The sequence below is a fragment of the Mus caroli genome, chromosome 2 (assembly GCF_900094665.2).
Source record: "Mus caroli chromosome 2, CAROLI_EIJ_v1.1, whole genome shotgun sequence".
Lineage (NCBI taxonomy): Eukaryota > Metazoa > Chordata > Mammalia > Rodentia > Muridae > Mus > Mus caroli.
The window spans coordinates 23,153,706-23,175,231 of NC_034571.1; the positions used below are offsets into that span (position 1 = coordinate 23,153,706).

A 21,526-nucleotide genomic window follows, 5' to 3' on the forward strand; every position below is an offset into this window, starting at 1 on the left:
CAGAGACAGTTGCAGGGACCCCACAAGTCCCTACTATCAAAGTGAGGCTTGGAGGTTCCCAGCCCTCCAAGCTGTGATGGAGAAACAGTGGGTAGTGACCCTGGTTACAAAGAGGAACAAGGATCCAGAGACGAGATCTGGACCTCTGCCTCAGTCCCGAGAATGTGAGGCTGAACCTCTGGGAACTGCCCTGCCTCTGCATCGTGCACGGACTGGTTTCCAGGTACACAAGGTCTCTCAAACCTTGAAGGCAGCTGAGGCTCCAGACCAGCCAGCTGTCACTCACCTTTCCTTAAACTCCAGGAAGACCTTAGCCAGGGTACTGCCACCAGCCATCATGGACACATCGATGGCTCGCAGAAAGCTGTGATGCACCTTGATGAGGTCCTAAAAGGAAAGTAGGGTCAGTGCCCAGCCAGGCACAGCCAGGCACAGTCAGGCCCTACGTACCCAAGAGGTGCTGCAGGGTGCTCACCTAAGCCTGTAAAGTCTACTATCACTCAGTCAGAAGCTTCTAGCAGGTGTGTCTAGCTTTTTGTTTTGTTTTGGAGGCAGGGTTTCTCTGTATAGTCCCGGCTGTCCTGAAACTCACTCTGGAGACCAGAGTCTAGTCTGAGTTGAGGCTGGCCTCGAACTCAGAGATCTGCCTTCCTCTGCCTTAATCCAAATACGAGGATTAAAGGTGTGGGACACCACCACCTGACTATCTAACTTTTTGACATTATAGCCCAGTGCTATCAACAGAGTCAGCACTCAAGAATCACACAATTACAAAAATATACAACTACAAAACAAATCTTAAACGATTTAAGCAAATTTGAGACTTAGTGGCTGCATTCAAAGCCATCCTGGGCCATATGCTCCCTACCTCCCAGCCGCAGGCTGGACACCCTTGTTACAGTGCCCAGCACATGGAGAAGCTGAAGCACAGTATGGTCATGAAGTGGAGGGAGCTGCCCAGACCCAAACTGGCCCCTAGGGACACGTGGCGGCTGCCTCAGGACAGACTTGAAGCCAGAAGATGGAGAAAGCAGTGTAGCTGCTCTCAGCTGGCAACCTCGTGGCTGCTCTGCCACTCAGAAGAATGGAGCTGCCTGCAGCCACTCAGCTCTCAACTGCTGCAGGAAGTAAGGCCTTACTAGGTCACCTCCTCAAGTTTCACCCCAGGTACAGAACGGTGTCAGAACACTGGCCACGCCCTCTACTCCTCTCAGCTTCATTTCTGTCCCAAGTCATTTGTACTGCTTGAAGCCCAGACTGCAAAAGGGACACTCTGGTCAGCCCTGTGTGGGAGAGTAAGACACCCCCACCCCAACCTCAGTCTTTGAGCTGCCGGAGGTGGTAAGGAGCCAGAAGCAAGCAGCCTTCTCTGAGGGGCAGGCATTCATATGTGGCATCTGGAGTTGTAAACCAGCTGCCTTCGCAGGCTAACCTTCACACACGGTCACCTGGTGCACATGAGTGGTCAGACACCTGCAGAGCACAGCAGTTGTGGGGCGCACTTCCTTCTGTCTTAACAGAAACCTTGCTAATAGCCCTGTGGGTCTCGAGTCTGCTCCAGAGCTGTGAGTCTGTGCAGAGCTGACAACTAACATAGCAAGTCACAGGAAAACTCTCAGGCCACACCAGATATCACCTCTTCTGCCTCCTAAAGGACAGTCTCCAGTGTGGGAAGCCATCCTCCCTTCTGTCAATCATAAGCCAGCCAAAGCACCAGCAGGGATGTAGCTCTGCTAAGCCCCAGGGATCTCATCTTAGGAGACAGTTGCATACCTGGCAGAACTTGCCAGAAAGCTTACCTCCAGGTTGATGAACACAGCAGCCATATCCGCCGGGCTCAGCACCAGCCGCAAGGGACCCATGTAGTTCTGGAAGGAAGAAGTTTATGCTGCCACTCAGTATGTGGGGCACTTTCCAGTCAAAGCCAAAGCTGCCCTGCACAGGGAGGGCTCAGTGCTCACTGGACAGCACATGCAGAGGACAATGTGTGGGCTGCACAAATATGGGATTGCAGAGTGGGCAAGGCAGGCTGGGACCAAGACCACAGGCCATGCCCACAGCTCTGTGGAGGCCATAGTAAGGTCAGCCTGGGTCAAGGGGCAGTGTACACCAGAACCATGGCTAGAGGCTCCCCGCTCACCATTCTGACCACACTGGGTGTGGTGGTTTGAATGTGCTTGGCCCAGAGAGTGGTACTATTTAGAGGTGAGGCCTGTTGGAGAAGGTGTAACCTTGGAGGAAGTTTGTCACTGTGGGGGTGGGCTTTAAGACACTCCTCCTAGCTGCCTGGGAGCCAGTCTTCTGTCTGCCTTTGGATGAAGATGGACAACTCTCAGCTCCTCCAGTCCCATGTCTGCCTGGATACTGCCATGCTCCCATCTTGATGATAATGAACTGAACCTCTGAACCCATAAGCCAGCCCCAGTTAAATGCTGTCCTTTATAAGAGTTGTTTTGGTCATGGTGTTTATTTATAGCGATGGAAACCATAACAAAGACACGGGGGAAAACTCCACACCAGAGAACAGCCAAGAGGATTTTAGTTGACAGTGGTACTGTTCTTTATACAAGGACATTGATGCACCAGGAAGATTCAAAAGCAAGGCCTACTGAGTGGTGACAGGGGCTAGGTGGATGGATATAGGCCACTGGCAGTACTCAGGGCCTTGGGTGGTATCTAGTCACATAGCCCATCATATCCAATGTGCTACTTTCCTGGCTACCAACAAAGGCACCAGTATGCCCCACGGGGCAAGGGAAGGCTTGAAGAACTTAGCTCAAGATCTGGCTTCACATGTTCAAAAGCAGAGCTGCGGACTGAGAAGCGGCGCAGGGGAGGCTGGGAGGCTTTCCACAGGAGGGAGGGGAGACACCTTATGTGGGGACATTCTGGCAAGGTGGAGGGGCTGTTACCCCAGTGTGCTGTGTCAACTTACAGTGCTCCTCAGCCTTCCTAACCCGTGACCCTTTACTTTAATACTGTTCCTCATGTTGTAGTGACCCCTACCATAAAATTATCATTATGCCACTTCATAATGGCAATTTTGCTACTGCTATGAATCATAATGTAAATATCTGTTCTGATGCAGGATATCTGAATTGAGACCCCCCAAAGGGGTCGAGACCCACAGGTTGAAACCTGCTGGTCTAGAGTCATGAGAAGGGAGTTTTAATGAGAGATTGCCCAGGTCAGACTGTCGGTGGGTGTGTCTGGGGGCTGGCCTGGGCATTCATTGATGCAGGAAGACCCAGCCCGCTATAAGTAGCACCAGCCCCTGGCCTGGTGGTCCTGGGCTGTTCCGCTAAGCAGGAGCCAACAAGCAGCTTTTCTCCATGGTTTCTGCTTGAGGTCTTGCACTGATTCCCCCCGCTGGGACTGTAATCTCCAAGTTAGGATAAAGTAAACTCCTCTCTTCCCTCAGCTCCTCACAGGCAGAGAGAGAGAGAGAGAGAGAGAGAGAGAGAGAGAGAGAGAGAGAGAGAGAGAACTGGAACAGGTGCTAAGACCCTGACCCTGGGCTTTCCAGGAGAAATGGCTCTCACCTTCTCAATGTCCTCCAGAGTGCGGTAGTACTTGGCCTCGGTCTCCTGAATCTCTAACAAGCAGCAGCTTCTCTTGTCGTCCTCAGTCATGCCCATTTTCTAGAGGAGACATGACGTGTGAGCCAGGACCCCTCTACCTGGCCACCCAGGTATCTGCTGCCGGCCACCTGTCCCACACAACAGGACGACACCTTTCCAGTATGATCACAAGATTACTGAGTTTACAGTGAGCCCCAGCCCCTCCCCCATTCTCTATGTCTGAGGAAATTGAGGCACGTGGACAGGAGAGGACGGAGAATTAGCAGCAAGGAAGGCACTAGGCTTTTAGACTCCTGGGTATTCACTCCTGACTCAGAACCTGGCACCCTCACCAGTCTGGGATGAAAGCTTCAGGAGAGGATTGTACCGCAGACAGGAGAGTTGTGCTCACGGCACTTGTTTGAGTGGGTCAGCCCTGTCCTGCAGTTGACATTGGCTAACTCCTTGGAGACCCACAGCTGACCCATTCTGGCTTCTAAAACCAAGTGCCCCAAAGGCCAAACTTCCCAGAGGAGTCACCAGCCTCTACTCAGAAGGCCTGAGATAACAGCTCACCAGTGGGTCACCTAAGGACATACCTCTAGCAGGAGCACACTCCCTGCCTGGGAGACGGCCTGCACAGGATGGAGTGAGCGGGTGGTAGTGAGCTTTACAGATGCTTTCTTTTGGTTCGCTCAGCTCAGAAAGCCTGGTCTGCCCCCAAAGACTCTGAAGAGCTAATACTGGACAGATGCCTACCCAGCTACCCTCCTCCTGTTGGTCCTAAGAGCCCCTCATGTGCCGCCACACTGCAGCACTCTCAATCACTCTGCAGCATGGAGCGAGGACTTGGTGAGGTCCATCAGTATCTGAGGCAGCATGGAGTGTGGTAGGGTGAGGCCCATGGGTTGGATCTGCCTGACAATGTCTCACGGAGAACACAGTCCTTAACTTTCTCTATGGCCTCTGACACCTTCCCAACAGGTGGAAAGACAGCCTGTGGCAGGAGCCCACCTAGCTTGTCTTACCTGCAACTTACCTGCATGTATCTGATCTGAAGGCATGGAGGAACAAACAAGATTGAACCAGTCAGCAGTGCCCACTGTCCTCAAGCCATGCTTGGGGAAGTAAGGGTCACCACTAGCAGCTCACCCTACTGTCAGCCCCAGTCCCAAAAGCCATGTCACAGCCCTTCCCAGAACCCTCTGTGGAAGGAGCAGGACACAGCGTAAGGTCTAGAGTCTCCTTGCAGAACTTCTCATGCCTGGGCTCTGAAAGCAGAACCTGCCTTTACCTCACTACATACAAGTGAATCCAATTACCTCACTCTTAGACAGCTAATTCCAGACAGGATGAGAAGTGGGGAAACCTTCTGTTTTATCTCAGAGACCCTCCACAGCAAGAAGTCTACATCCCCTCTGTGGATGGACTAGACAATTCCAGAGATCCAACACCAGTGCTGGATATTAGAACATTGGCTGTCCTTTAAGATGTGTTCCTGTCCTGGAGTTCTTCAGGACCAAGGACAGTGACTGCCTCCTAGGAGAGCTACCGGAGTCTCAGGAGAGCATTGGGGGGGGGGGGGGGGGGGGGGTGTCAGATATGGCCCCAAGCCACCGTGCCTACATACTGATATTTATCCCTAGAGCGACCTTAATCAACCTGGTGGGGCTTCCTAGGCCACGGCAGGCCAGCTCTGAGGAAGCCCTGATCAGACTTTCTGCAAGGCGGGGGAGTAGAGTTGACTACTGAAGCCTCTCCCACTTGCTTTGGAACCCTGAGTATGATAGGACTAATCATTAGATGCTGGGGACAAATGTGCACGGTGTTGCGAGAGTGGTAAAAGGAGCCACAATACCCCGGTATAGCCTTCCATCTCTCCTCCCAAGCCAGGGACACAGCGGGATACCAGCAGCCTGGGAAAGGCCCTCCAGGCTCTTTAGGGTTCTTCTCTCAGCTTTTTGTTTCTCTGCCACCAGCTGGAGGCTCCCACACAGATGGGAGAAAGAAATATTGGCTTTTGATACATTTCCCACTTCTTCAGGAACACACGTGTGTCAAAAGTCTCCACAACTGACAAGTGACAAGGTGCCTTGGGGGAAGTTCAGGGGTCTATGGGAGCTATGGCCTGCCCCTCCAGGGCCCCCTCTCTGGATCCCCCCAGGCAGACCCCCACCTCCCATATAGCAGCTGTTGGCAATAAGCCAGAACTGGCACAAAGATCATTAGCCAAGGCTGCTTGAAAATAAATACCCTTCAACATAAAAGGCGCGCAGCTGGCTGGCCGGCTGAGCCCACACCAGCCTCCTCATTCTGCACACAAAGAGTTACAATGATGCGTGCTTAGTAGCACCGTGTTAGACGGAATACAGAGTTACTATTTTAAAGCTCTCTGGATAGGCAGGACTATGAACCTTCTAAGAAAAAATTTGTAGCCACTCTGCTGGAGGAGGCCAACAGTCATAGGGGCCCCTCACAGTGTCTCAACAGAACTGCAAGGACACTGCAGGGGAGCCCTCCCCACACCAACCCCACCCCCACCCTCGGGGAGGGTCCCGAAGGACCTGCGTCTGTACTCAGATAATTGCCTGTAGCAAGGCTGGCGGCCACCCGGGGGTGGGGGTAGGGTGGGCGCTCACCATGGGCTGCTGCACCTCCACCTTGATGATGTCCTCATAAATGTCATCTCCTTCATCTTCACACGGGACACAGTCGTAGATGTCCTCGCCCAGGTCATGCTCGCTGCAAAGGGAGAGGCGGGTGAGCAAGGAGGGAAGGTCCAGCCGCCTGGACTAGGAGGCTGCAGGGCTAGTCCATGTCTCCCACCTTGGCCCAGGCTCCCTGTCTACACAATGGAGTTCCTCTGTGGGTTTGAATCAGCCTAGGCAGAGGCTGCCATGAGGATCTGCCTAGGTTTGAAAGCTTTCCCTTCCTCAGCAATGCCCCAAACTTGGAGTAAATGCTAGAGACACACCAGCCAGAGACACTTTCCGTCACTGAGATCCTCTGTGGATGACCTGCAGAAATGCCCAGCTCCTACCCCAGAACAGAGCTCCTGTCTCAGCCCATGCCCAGGAGCCCCAAGTGCACCATTGTCCTTATGGCCCCATCAAGAAGGTTGAGGGTACAGGACCCACATATGGCTGCCTCTCACACACTGTGGACACCATGCAGAATGGAGGAATGGAGAGAGACATGGAATACATGGTGACCTTCTCAGGTCAGCACCTAGGGAAGCAAAGACCAGTTTAAAACTCAGGAAAGTTTCCATTCTGTTCACAACTCCTTGGCCTCCTCCAAGCTATCTATGACCATTAATTAACACTGACTGTCTACTTGGCAGGTGCCCACAAACACTGGTGTGCTCTGAATGAGAACAGGATCAGTAGGCTTATTTGAATACTTGGTCCTGTCACTAGTTGGTGGAACTGTTTTGGGAAGGATTGGGGTGTGGCCTTGCTAGAGGAGGTGTTGTTACTAGGGGTGGACTTTAAGGTTTCAAAGGTGCAAGCAAAACCCCGTCAGTTTTTCAGTTTCTCTCCCCCTACCCCTGCCTCCAACTTGTGGATAAGACATATGTCTCAGCACCATGCTGGTTGCCATGCTCCCCAGTATGACAGCCATGGATTCACCCTCTGAAACTCTAATCAAGTCCCCATTAGATGCTTTCTTTTCTAAGTTGCATTGGCCATGGTGTCTCTTCACAGCAATAGAAAGTGACTAAGATAATCACCTCAGAGGCAAACCTCTGAGCATATCTGAGGGAGTCTCTAGATTACATCAACCAAGGTAGAAAGACCCACCTTAAAGGTGGGCGCGCCATTCTGTGAGCCAGGACCCCGCACTAAGGACAAAGAAGAAAACGAGCTAAGCACCAGCATCCACCAACGGCCTCCTCCCCTGACAGTGAGTACAGTGTCGACATCTTTTTTTTTTTTAAGATTTATTTATTTATTATACGTAAGTACACTGTAGCTGTCTTCAGACACACCAGAAGAGGGCATCAGATCTCATTACAGATGATTGTGAACCATGTGGTTGCTGGGATTTGAACTCAGGACTCTCAGGACAAACTAACTCACCCCCCCCCCAAAACACTGCCAGCAACTGGGAACCAAGTATTTAAATGCCTAAGACTATGAGGGACATTTATGATTCAAACCACCACAGGTACTCCCTCCCTTGTGTGACTATTCTTCAGACCCCTGCCTAATGTGTCCAGGGGTTCCCAGGCACACCTGGGAATATTGCAGTCCCCAGAACCCCTTCCACCTGCTTTATGGTTGATGATGAGGCTGCCCCACACTTCAGCAACCTCCTCCTTCACTCTGAACCCTCCCCACCATGCTGCAGGTCTCCTCACAAAGTCTGACTGCCATCCCACGCCCACTGCCTCAGAAGAGGCAGCTGTGGCGATAGGTACCCCCGTGCACTGAGATTCCACAGGCCACGGTAGGAAGAGTGGCACTCTGGGTATCCCACAACTGCTGGTCAGAGAACAATCAACTACAACAGCTACACAGAGAACTGCCCATTTACTCTGAAGCCTTCTACCCACACCAGATTTCTCTTTGTTTCAAGACAGTCTCATCTTTGTAGCCCAGGCTGGCTTAGAACTCACATTGGAGCCCAGGCTAGTCTTATGACATTCTTCCTGCCCCAAAAGTCTTCTGTGTCATGGGATGAGGAGGATGTGCCACCACACTCTGATTAAGCTCGTCTTATTATTGTGTATGTGGAGATGGTGGGGAGGTCCCTGTGCCATGGGGCATGTGACAGTCAGATCACATTGTAGACTCCACTATCTCTTTCCACATTTAATTGGACTCCACAGATCTAACTGAAGTGTCAAGCTTGCATGCAAGCATTTACCCTCTATGCCATCTCACTGACCTACCAACTTAAGCTTTTAAAAGCCACTTTGTTCTTTTTAGGTCCATAAAGTCCTTAGAGGTGGCCACTTTGCACATTAAATAATACATACACCTGCCTCCACACATTGCTCGTCTCCACACATGCAAACACACACACATACACTCCCCTTGGCCTGAGCCTCAAGTCTTCCTGCCTGTACTGGGGCATCATAACTGGGGGACACATACTGGGGTATACACAGCCCCCTGCCATGCAGGGCTTACACTCAGAGGTCAGGCTCATCTCAGAACATCCTGTGGTCTTTCCAGTTGACCTACCCTAGGCAGGACTGACTGGCGGTCTCCTGGAAACTGTCACCAGAGAGAATAGAAATCATTTCCCGGGCATTTCTGGGCTCTGTGCCAAAGGGCCCGGCCCTGCCACTCTACCCTCCAGACTCCTGGTCCAGGTGAGGGCTTCAAGGTCCTTTCTGGCAGATATTAGTAGGCCAAACTTCTGTCGTGCAATAGAGTGAGGCTGGAGACGCGGCGGCTGTCTAGAATTCCGACCACATGGAACTGAGGGAAGCAGATGCTTCCAGGCTTCGGAAGCAGAATGCTCGGGGCAGATGAGACACCTCCCTGTCTAGAGACGCCGGTTTCGCTCCAACGGGCCAGGGGAAGGAAGTGATGGACAGGGGGCTTTGATGCTTACATGTTCCACAAGCCAGAGAAGGGGGTCAAATGGGTGGAAAGTTGAGCCTGAATGGGGGTCTGACAGGCTGGAAACCAACCAGCATCAGAACCCCACTTTTCTCATCCCATCTTGTGAGGATATCCAAGACAATTCCAGGACTTGGGCCTCACCCAGCTGAGTTCCTTGCCCATAAAGACCCATACACAGACCCTACCTCAGACCTACTGAAACCAGCACTTGAGGTATGACCGGTTGCTCTACTGAGGGCCTAGCTCCTAACTCAGTTGAAGGTGGGATGGCTGGAAGGCCACGGTTCTACCGTGACCTCTGCTCTGATTTACAGTGAAACGTGCATTCACGTCTGCATACTGAGGCTTCTGATAGACAGACAGATGTACAAAGAGCAGGTGGCATATGCTAACCTTGGGCGGGTAGGGGTCAGCCCCATCACAGCCCAACAAGGCAGTGGGGTTTGTGAGGAAGACACAGCAGTTCCTAGTCAGATGAGGCTTGTTGGATAACAGTGTTAAATCTCCCATGAGCTTATGGGTTCTGGCAAAGGTGTCCCCTCAGCACCCGCACTCCCAGCTGACTCTCCATACCAGCTATCCACACCTGCATCCACTGGCCTCGTAAACCATGCAAGATGGAGTTGTCGTAGTGTATTTGGTAAGGGAGATTTCTAAAATTAACAGTGCACCTTAGATGACTCAATACGACAAAGGGACTGTCCAACTCCAGTCCCAACCCGTTCCACCTTACCACAGACCCACCAATCCCTTCTCCATGACCACCCTCAGCCTCTCTCCTGGCTGATCCTCAATAGACCGCCTTCCCCTTAGCAAAGTCAACAGCACAGACAGCTCTTTCCTTTGGCATCTGGCTTCTTGACCTCTGCATCTCATCTCGAGCCCATGAGGACTTGCATCTGGTCCTTTGTAATACTGAGCGAATAGTACTGTGTGATCCAATCTCCTTTTCCATGGGCATTGAGCCACTTAAACGTATAATAGAGTGTAATGCCAACACCAGGAAGGTACAGAGAAACGGACCCCTGCAGCTTCCTAGCCAGCCAGCCTAGCCAACCTGGTGAACTCCGGCCATGGTGGGCAAGCAGGGGCCCTAGAGAGATGGGCTGAGGTAAACAGCACATAGTGCTTTTGCAGAAGACCCAAGTTTTGTTCCCAGCACGCACATCAGGTGGCTCCAGGGGAGCCAACGCTTTATTCTGAACTCTGTGGAACTCTGCTCTCACAACTGCACATGCCACCACCCCACACATACTTAAAAACAGAAGAAATCTGGGGCTAGAGGGATAGCTCAGTGGTGAGAGCACTGATTGCTCTTGCAGAGGACCTGGGTTCAGTTCCCAGAAACCATATGGCAGCTCACAACCATCCATAACTCCTGTGCTGGGATATTCACTGCCTCCCTCTGGCCTCCATAGGCTCTGCATGTGTGGTGTACACACACACACACACACACACACACATATAAACACACATACAGACAAAAACAAACAGATCCTAAAAATACACTAAAAATCTTGCTTTAAAAAAATGGGCGGCAGCTAAGGAAAGCTGCCCAAACCCAGAGTTTTCCTGGTCTCCACATGTACAAGTGTGCACTGCACACATGTGATCACACACAGTAGTAGTGTTGGCAGAGTGAACAGAAATTGCTATGTAAGCATTTCTCCCTCAGAGAGAGACAGAGCGAACGAGCCCAAGAGAGCGCACACTTTCACTTCTTTTGAAAGCCACAGGCTGGAGCTGCTGGGTGCGGGAAAGGCAGGCTTGTCTCCCCAAGCCTTTGCTTGCCCAGTGTTCTTCCCCAAGGCTACAGCATCCACAGCCCTCCGGAAGTCCGTGCAAGGTCCGGTGCCTCACAGCTCCTCTAGCAGCTCTCGTCCATGCTCTGCAGTTCAGCCGCTGAAGTGGACAAGCATTGACTCTGTATTTCCCTACTGACTGCTGGTCATATATTGATAGTCGTCTATCTTCCTGTACGGAAGGTACATTCAAAACTTCTATTTCTAAATCTTGGATGTTTCTCTTGTTGAATTTTAAGCTCTCTATATATTGCAAGTAAACGCTTTGGCGTATGTTTGGTGACAACCTCTCACTCCATCTCTAGATTGGCTATTTGTTTTGTTTTGTTTTTTAATATGTCCTGATAAGCATTTTTTTTTATTTTTATCATGTGTACAGTTATTTTGCCCATATATCTGTATACCACATGTATGCTTGGTGCCCTCAGAGGTCAGAACAGGGCATCAGATCTGCTAAGAACTAGAATTACAGGTTGTTGTAAGCCATTACACGGGAGCTGGGAGAACATGACTCAGGTCATCTGCAAGAGCAACAGATGTTCTTAAGCTCCAAGCCACCTCTAGCCCCTGCTAAGCATTGATGCTTAACTGAACAAAGCCCGACTTCTCAGTTTTCCTTCTGTGCCATCCCAATACTATTTGTAATCCTCTAGAAAAAATCCTCTCTCTTCCCTAAGAAACCTCTGCTTCCGTCTAAGCCACAGAGGACGCCTGACATCTTGCTTCAGTGCTTCGGCTGGGGTGCTGGATCCATCCCAGTGAACTGGTTCTGCATATAGCATCCCACAGGATGCCTGTGTGTTCCAGAGTCATCTGCCCAAGGCTGCTTTCTTTCTGTTTGGCTTCTTAAACATCTTGGACCAACCTCCATCTCGCCCTAAAACTCTGGGTCCCATCCAGAGCTCTCGGCTCTGGCCCCCATGGCACTCAGCTGCCTGTGTGCATTGTGCAAATAATGCTGTTTCACATCAATTTACAGGAGTGTTTGTGATGGAGTCTAAGCCCCCTGGCTTTCTCCTTTTACAACACAGAGATGGCTTGTTGGGTAAGGGTGTTTGCCACCTTTACCTGACAAGCTGAGTTCCATTCTTATTCTCCACACAGTGGAAGGAAAGAACTAATCCTCTGAAACTCCACCGCAGGCCGCGACACCTAATCTTGTTAACTGACTACTGGACATTTGACTGATATGCATGAAGACTCTGGATCCTGCAACTTCTCCTGACGTCCTGTTTATTCTCAGAGTGACCCCACCCCAGCTGGACTCGAATTCTGTCCTGCCGAGGGCAGAGCTGACACCACCACAGAAATCAGCTTCTAGCTGCCTCCATGCTTTGCTGAAACTCATGGGCCCCTTGCTGCACAGATGTGTGAGGGTCAAGCATGTGATATGGTAATAGGCTCAGGACTTCTACTCACTGAGACCCCTGCCTCTTAGCATTCAATAGTTTTCCTAGCCTAAAGTTTCACTCTTTCATGTTACTTCAGTTCTAAAGGCCTGAAAGCCACATGATCAGGTTCACCCCAGCAATAGCCCCACTTCCCAGTACCAATTTCTGTCTGAGTTTTGCTTCTGCTGCTGGTGTCAAAATACTCTGGCAAACTATTTAAGAGAGAAGGGATTTGTTTATCTGGCACACAGTTCCAGGATACAGTCTGTGTTTGCAGGGAAGTCAGGCAGCAGGAACTTGCAGCAGCCCGTCATACCACATGTAGATCGCATCAGAGAGCCATGGATTACGGGGTGCATGCTAGAGTGATAGCACGCTGGTGCTCAGCTTACTCTCTCCACGCTTACGGAGCCCATGATCCCCTGCGAGGGAATGGAGCCACCCACAGTGGACTAGGTTTTCCCATCTCAATGAACATGATCCCTCACAGATGTGCCCAGGGGCAAACCTGATCTACACAATCTCTCACTGATAGATGTATGTGAGGATATTCCCTCCACTTTCTCTCAGCTTTTGGCTGCTATCCAGTGCCTCTGATTACATTGGCATTACTGGCTGGAGGAATGTTAGTCTGACCCTACCATTCTGTCATTGAAGAAAGCCAGATCTCCTTAGATATCAAGCAACCAGCATTATGTGTGACAATACAGTGATTGGCGTGGCCTTCCTCCAATGAGCACATACAGAAAAGCCTCTGAGGGAATCATCAGGTAGGAAAGGGGAGACTAAGGTTTGTCCCTCTGGTCACAGAACAAACAGGACCACAGAACTGGGCAGCTGGAAACACCATTCACACTAAACTAAGATACTGGGAACATCCCCTAACACACGACAGCATCACATGGTACTGGGACTCTGGGAACACCCTATAGCAGAAATCTTAGCATGGCATAGTACTGAGAAACTGGGAAGAGCCCCCAGTAGATAGCCCAACATCACACCATACAGAGATTTGAGGACACCCCTAGAACGATCACCCAACACATTATTTACTGTTGTATTCTGATCTTGCCTTCCCCAAAACTCAATGGTGAGCAGGAATATCTATCCTGGCAGGATGTGTTTCACACACCACTTCCCACCATCTCTCTTAAACACCCTCAGGTCAAGCATGGTCAGCCAGAAACAGAAAGGGTATGTGAGTGTGTGAGTGTGAGTGTGTGAGTGTGTGTGTGTGTGTGTAAAGCTGTTCTAGTGCCTTAACCTAGGGTGACAGAGCCTCAAAGTTGCAGACCCCCCCCCCCCGCCATCTCTACTCTGCAAAGCCTCCTGCCCAGAAGCAGCCAATCGAATCCCTGTCTGTATCCTGGGCTGACACACAGAGCCACAAGGGAGCCCCGAGCAGACTCTCCACACCGATGCCATCTGCATTTATATGATGCAGTCTCTGCCCATTACTTAATTAATTCAGGTCAACAAACAGTTTCATGCATGAACTGAAGTTTCACTCCAAAGTACCAGAGAAATGAAGCGAACAAAGAAGAGCTCTCTTAAAAAAGAAAATAAAACTAAAAGTAAAATCAAACATAGTAAAGTAAAAACCATACAATAATTTCAGTGATCAACATAATCAAGCAACAATCAGATACTTTTGGGTTGACCCATATTCATCCTAAGATCAGTTCTGCACCCAAACCCTTAATGATCCTTAGGATAGAGATGGCTTCAAGGTGGAAGTATGGCAGGGGACAATGCTTAGATGAGAAGGGGATTACTTCGGTGTCACTTTGCGAGGTGACAAGCTCAGGCTGTATGATGGCATCCCCAGCGTCCACTTTAGGGGGGTATAGTGCTTGTGATCTCAGGTCTGGGGAGATGGAGAAAGGTAGGTGCCTGGGACTTGCTGGCCAACCAAGCTGACTTAATGGGAGAACAAGGCCACTGACAGAACCTCTTTCAAAAGAAAACAAACAAACAAACAAACAAATAAAAAATGGCGCCCAAGGAATGCAGCCAAGGTTGATGTGCTCATGTGTGTACTAGGCAGTCACACAGAGAGAAAGCTGGGACAGACCCCAGGGCTTTTCACATGCCTTATGACACCAAATAAAAATGAGGACAAAGGCTAGGCCATGGAAGCCCAGGGGCTACACGGGCCTCTCGGGTTTATAGACATCACCCCTCTTGGTCCTGCTTCCATGAGAATGCACAAGAAAGAACGTGTGTGTGTGTGTGTGTGTGTGTGTGTGTGTGTGTGTGTGTAGTGGCAACCCCACACAGTGGCAGGACTATGACAATCAGACACAGCTGGGTCACATGGCGTGATGGCCCCTTATCTGCCCCACCTGCCCCAGCCCCTTCTGCCCCAGCCTCTCCCTCCTGAAGCTTCCTGAAGCCGCTGCACTGAGAGATGCTGCATCCCAGCAATGACTCCTTAGACCAGTCGGCGCTCTTCCAGGAGCTCTGCCTGAGCCTCTGTGGCCCATAGCCTCACTCACTAGCCCGCATGGTAGCTGTCTCTGGTATCCTGCTTTTTAACGAGGCAGCTGCCCAGCTCACTCACTCTGCAAAACAGGGAGAAATGAGCAACTGCCCTCTGCCTTGGGCACTGGGTGTTTACAGAGGACATAAAGATCAAACTGACAGGCTTGGCACACAGTGTGAATGCAGCCTCAGGCATGAGGCTGGCAGGCAGGCCTGTGACAAGCCACCATGAACTTGTTACTAGGAAACCAAAGGGGACATTTTTTGTGACCTCAGCCCACACCAGACTATAGTTCATCTCAGGGCACAGGCAGCAAAGAGTGGCTGCTGTGGACTGGATGGTCTGCGTGCGGGGACATACAGACAGGCAAGACACCTAGACACTTTTAATCACTCTCTGTGGGAGGAATACTCTGACTGCAGGTAGGAGCAGGGAACCATCTGACCAAACCCACTTGGTTTCAAGTCTGCTGGGGCTCTGTCGTCACCCCCCAACACACACATACACACACACACACACACACACACACACACACACACGAAGCAACTGCCTCTTTTCTGGGAATCCCTTCCAAGCAGAAGTGCCTAGAAATATCCATAGATGGACAGATACAGACAGACTGACAGACAAGGTAGCACTGGGTCACGAGGTTAGTCCCATAGGGACATCCTAGGCCCCTGACAGATGGCCCAGTATTTCAGTTCCTCCTTTGTCACATGGTGTGGGCTGTGTGGCCTCCAGCAAGGCACTTCCCCTCCTGAAGCTCTCTATTAACCAAGTGCAAAATGGAGGGCAGAGCCCCCACCTGTGTGACTGAGGCCGAGGTGACATGGGACTCTGCAGGAGCAATGTGGGGGACACGAAAGGATGCTTCACACAAGGACTGCACATCCATGTTCTGGGCATCCATTACCACCCGATGTCCTGCCCACCCCCCCCTCTATGGGTGGGGACAAGTACCAAGTACAGTGTGAAAACCAGAGGATAATGAGAAGAAGTCAGTGCTGTCCTTCTGCCTTATAGGGCCCGGGAACTGAACTCAGGCTGTCAGGCTTGGCAGCAAACACCTTCACCTGCTGAGCCATCTCGCTGGTCCTGGCTCTTCCATCGATCACTCCATGCTGGGCTCAGGTCACGCAATCTGCCTGCTTTGTTCCTTACAAATGACCCTAAGGAAGCTCAACCTACCAGGATGGGGATGTAGAAAAACAATGGAAACTCAGTGTCAAGGTCGCCCAGTGCTCCGGACAAACATCTAGAGAAGGCATCCTTTTAGCATGGCAGGTCTTTGGGTGGCTTCTCAGAGGTGACTACTCATTTTGCAATGTTTTCTCTTAATATGCTGCTGTGTGCCACATCTGTGCCCAACCCAACAGGCATGACACCAGGTAGGCCAAGTTTTTATCTCTCAGGGTTTCTAAAAGACATCATTGGATTTGCAAGACCCCATTAGGACAAAGCTCTCAGCTGGAAGATGTCCACACATGGCTCTAACACTCCCACTCTGGCTGCCTCTGCCAGGACAGAAAGGCTGTGGCTGGCTTGGTCCTGTGAGATCCTGAGCCTTGCCCGCTGCTGCATACATCTTAAGAGTTAGAGAGCAGGAGACACAACAGGAAGGACCCTTCCCCTCCCCACCCCAGCCCTCCCACCCCACCCCCACCCCGCGGCACAGAGATCCTGCAGTGCAGGGACCTAGAAGGCCGCTGAAGTAACAGCTGAGGCCCACTGCATTCCCCCCTGTACTAAGGCTCACAATGAGGGGAACCAGGGACCAGATTACTCTCAGGCCAGAATGAAATAGGAAAACTTTTTTCAGTTCCCAACCTAACTGTAGCCCTCTTCACAGGCACTGGAAATGGGCAGCTGGTCAGACTACTGGACAGGAGGGCTGGGCTGTACTCACAGGTCACCACAGGCTCAGAACAACCAGCTCTAATTTCCCAAGTAAGGTATAAATGAGACCCTGAGTCTCCCCAGACTCCTGCCCAAGACTCAGCAGAGGCTGCTGACCTGGCACACAATTCAAAGTCCTCAGGAGGCATCCCCATGGACACTTATTATCTGTGGGGAGACATTTTCTTCTGTTTGTGTAACCACAGGTAAGGTGACCAGGAAGGGAGGCTGGGGAAAAGAGCCCGCTGCACGGGCATGAGGAAAATCTGAACCCAGCTCCCCAGAGGCATGAATATGATCAAAATCCATGAGTATGAAAATATCACAGTGAAACCCATTATTATATGTAATTAACATATGCTAATAATCACATTGAGAGGGAAAAAAAAAATCCCAATCCAGGCACAGTGGCACACGCCTGTGATTCAAGACCTTGGGAGACTGGGGTAGGAGGGCTGCAGCAAGTTCCAGGGCAGCCTGGGCTACAAAGTGAGTACAAGATGTGACTCCATTCAAAACAACAACAAATTACTAGTCCGAGACACACCAAGAAGTACCTCCTGTAGGAGGCCTCTGTCCTCCAGGCCTAGACGGGTGTGTTCAGGCACAGGTCTCAGGTCTGTGCAGGTGCTGACACCTCCATCAGCACCAAGGCAGACTGCCAGGCAACACTTGGGATGGCAGGGCGATTACTCAGGCATGGAGCCCCACCTCGGCTCTGCCCTTCAATAGAAGGGGACCCTGGGCCCCGTCAACCTCTCAGAGCCCATCTCCTTCCAGTCCCCACCCAGGCCCATTCTGACACAGCCATGAATCGCCTGCAGAGATACAGTCTATGAACACTGGTTTCATGATCTTGCTCAGTCAGTCCCCATGGCCAGAACTCACAGGCTGGGACCAAGAAGCCCAAGAAAGGGTGCAAGTGAACTTCAGCCCATCTTGTAGGAGTGAGACACCAAGGGATACTTGGGAAGTAGACACATGGGCAATGCTGGAGGTCCAGCTGAGGTGGCTTAGTCAAGAAAGGGAAAAAGCCTTCACCCATGGAAGAAGCCTGTGTCCCAGCCTTAGGTGACAGGACTGTAAGACAGGACTGTAGCTTCATAATGTGAGCCCCGTGCTAAGGCCTCCCTATAAGAGCCTCCTACCCTCTCCTCTAGCCCACAGCCTGCTGTCCACACAGCACCTCAGCCAATAGTGTTGTTGACCTTGACCTGAGGCAGGAGAGAGCCATCCCCACCTCTATGGGAGGAGGTTTAACTTTCAGCTTTTCTCAAGCTATAATAGGTTGGTCTGAAACTTTTCCTAGGGGCGTGTGAACAGGGTGCTTTCTAAGGGGCCTGGAGACATTCTGTTGTGGTCTGAGAGTCTCTTGGGACCCAGGCTGCCTTGAGCTTCGGATTCTCCCATCTCAGCATGAGCCCATTTGTTTAAGGCTACAAAGTAATTCACCTCAGAGGACAATGATGTCACTGCCAGCACAGAGCAGGCTCTGCCATGACAGGCCGGAGTCTGTGACCTCAAAGGGACATCTGTGCATGTTTCAAGATGGAGATGAAGAAACTGAGGCTCTTGGAGGGACTAAGCAACCTAAGGCAGCAACACAGAGCACAGCCGGACAGGTATACAGCCCAAGACCGATGGTGTGCAGGTGTACACCCTTGCTTTCCTGGGCCCTGGGAATGCTCCAGCCATGTCACCTGGGCACAGAGGGCCCCAAAAGAGAAAAACAAGAGGACAAAGCCAGACCTTTGTGACCCCAGGACCCTGGCTGCTACACCTCACTTGTAACATTGCTCCTGTGCCATCAGCCCTCCTGTATAAAGCAGCTGCCAGTCCTGTAGATGGGGCTTGGGGGTGAATACCAAGCTTGGGTGATGGGATCAGACACTTCCAGAGGCAAGATATTATGCAAACCCGGGTGCCAATTTTTAGAGCAATTGAAAAGCAGGCCTCTCCTTTTGAACTTATTTTGCTTAATAATGGCATTTTTAAGTGGCTATGTTTTGTGTGCCTCATCTCAACCAGCTGCTCTGACTGCGTGATCACACAATTACTTGCTAATCTGAAGAGGGAGCTTCAAGTGCTCATCTCGGAAGGGAGCCTTATCCAGTGGGGCTCTGTTCTAGCCCCTGGAAGGACATTTGAGACTACAACTCCCCACTGCCCAGCTCAGTGGCTTAGGGCTATGCACGGCTGTCATGTAACAAATGGACGTGGACCAATCTCACAGCATATGCCCAGCTAGAGTATTGACTGCTTGTGATAGAAAACTCAATTACTTGTTGGCAGCTGTTATCTGCAGATAACATTGCTCTGGCAATATTTTGGGTCAACCAGTTCAAACAAAACACATTCTTCAGATTAATTTCACCTGTTTCTTCCTACGTTTTTTGGCGTGGCTACATACCAAAACCAGCAGCCACATATGTAACCTATGTCTAATATCCTCCGCATGGTACTGCCACAGCTACTCAAAAGTCGGGGAGAGAGGTGCTCTTGGTCAATGGGGCAGATTAGGTAGGGAGCCCCCAAGTGCCCATGGTGCTTGTGAGCACCCCCATGGTTCACTCAACAGCATCTGACACTGCTGTCCATCTTCCCAGCAGCCCCTCCCAGCACATACTAATGTCACGTTTTACAGAGGAAATTGAGGAACATCAAAGCAAGCAGTCTGCCAAGACCACATGGGCAGGAAATGTCTGTGCTAAGGACAGCTCCAGGAGTGAATGGTCCAAGTGAACAACCAGCAGTATCCTCAGGTGGCACAGAAGGTGGCTCTACTCATGGCTAGTCTATGTGCTGTGAGGTTGTAAAGCTCTAGGCAGCTCTCATAGGAAGGTCTTTCTGAGTGTGGGTAGATGCTACATGGAGATCCAGGACACCTCAGCCAGGGACACAGAGGCAGCCTGTGCCTGTCCCCTGTGACCCATCCACCTTATCCCAAAATTCCCTTTGAGCTTCCACCCCCTGTCTGGAGCAGAGTGTCTCAGAAGGCAGGCCAGGGTCAGCACCTCACTTTTATATCGAAGACCTGGTTGGTCCTGGCTAGACAAGACAGACAAGGCTTAGCATCCAGGCAGCAACTGAACTAAGCAGCATGGCTGATTCCCCGCATACAATGGTCCCTCAACAGACCCACCATACACGGAACTCCAAGGAGTCAGGCACATGAGGAAGTCTGAGGAAGCCAGAGATTAACACCCTTACCACCACTACCACAAGCTGTAGTGTCTGGGTCAGGGTGGCTGGAAGGGTCCTGCAGACATGCAATCTGATCGCCATTACGGATTCTGTCCTTATACTCTGAGATGTGCCTCCCAATACCCACATACACAGCTGCTACCCAGCTGCCGCCTCGTGCCCTCCTCAGGGTGGCTGTTTGTGTAACGGGCAAACATCACTACAAGTTCCACAGAGGTGGGTACCAGGTGATCTGCCTTTCAAGGAAAGGTGAAGGAAGGAGAAAAAAAAAATAGAAGATTTATTACACTTGAGCCCCTGGGACCAAGCTGCAAGGTAGCGACTCAGACACACCCTCCATTTCCTGTAATTTCCAATTCAGGTTTGCAGTAACTTCGGGATTAAGGATTAAGGGGCTGAGTGATGAATGTCACTGAGGGACAGCTTTTGGCTGGGCAAGGCCACATGTTCTCTGACTTGCACTCCCATGGGAGTAGCTCCAGTTTGGTTTGGATAGAGACCAGTCGCAAACCAGAATGGGTTGAGGAAGAGGGAGGTGGGTGCCCACTTCCAGTCAGGCTCGCCACATGGGAGTCCTTGAAATGAGCCATGCTACACAGGCCACCTCCAGGGGAGCAGGCTGGAAAAACACGAGAGGGCATCAGGCTATTTCATACCTGGCCCTGGATCCACAAGACCTACAGGGTCCTTGTCCTTCCAAATCCCAGTCTGTGCCAACCTGAGGGACACTGGCTGCAAACACAGACGAAGACTCGGGAGGAACATTAGAACTGTTCTCAGCACAAGCCCAGAGCTCCCCAGCTGCCATGGGACCATCCAACTACCAACTATGTCATCTAACCTATGGTTAGGGCAGGGTTGTGCCAGCAGGCTGAATGCACCCCTGTGGTGCTCTGAGTGTCCCTCTCCGACTCTATAGAGATGGGTCAAAGTCATAGTGGTATATGGCATAGCAGACAAAGGACTCAGGCCTTGGATGACCTTCATGGAACCCTTTTCCCTCTGAGGAACTCTTTATAACACAGGAGGATTCAACCAGATGTCTGAAGGAACTCTGGGCTTCCTACCCAAGGGATCATCGCAGGTCTACAGGCAACACGTTTTGGAATTCCCTCTGCCTCCAGGTGAGGGCTCTCCAGCTCTCACTGACCTGCATGATAGGGCTGCCAGCCCAGGACAGAAAGCTAAGCTGTGGATGAGGAGTTCCAAGCATGCCGGACCGTGTCTGTGGGCTGCCTGGGGCTCAGAACAGCTATGAATGCTGCCCGACACAAATTATAAACTTGTTCCAGACATTATCATTGGGAGAGGGGGGTTTGTATATGACCATGTCATACCACCATGTCACAAGGTTAGACACATCCAACAGACCTTGCAAACACACTGGGCTCCATCTCTGGAGCCACCCCAGATCCAGGGAAGGGTGTGAATGCAGCAAATCCCAGCATGCGCCCATAAGCGGTAGGTGCCAGAACACCCAATCCTAGCACTCTGAATTCCTTTCTGAACTGGGGTGGCCATAGCATCTGCAGAAGGACCACATTTATCTCAGAACAAGGCAATATATGTGGAGGAGGAGGAGGAGGAGGAGGAGGAGGAGGAGGAGAAA

General features: G+C 51.2%; 1 protein-coding gene across 2 annotated transcripts in view; it reads right to left on the reverse strand.

Moving 5' to 3' along the window:
- The window catches only part of Vav2 (vav guanine nucleotide exchange factor 2), a 164,433-nt gene that overhangs the window by 33,726 nt on the left and 109,181 nt on the right, over positions 1 to 21,526 (reverse strand). For both annotated transcript variants that reach the window (XM_029469945.1, XM_021183383.2), the window contains exons 5-8: positions 6,200 to 6,302; positions 3,543 to 3,641; positions 1,800 to 1,868; positions 287 to 387 (exon numbers count right to left, since the gene is read on the reverse strand). In XM_029469945.1, coding sequence (XP_029325805.1) covers positions 287 to 387; positions 1,800 to 1,868; positions 3,543 to 3,641; positions 6,200 to 6,302 — 372 coding nt within the window. The remainder of the gene's footprint in view (positions 1 to 286; positions 388 to 1,799; positions 1,869 to 3,542; positions 3,642 to 6,199; positions 6,303 to 21,526) is intronic.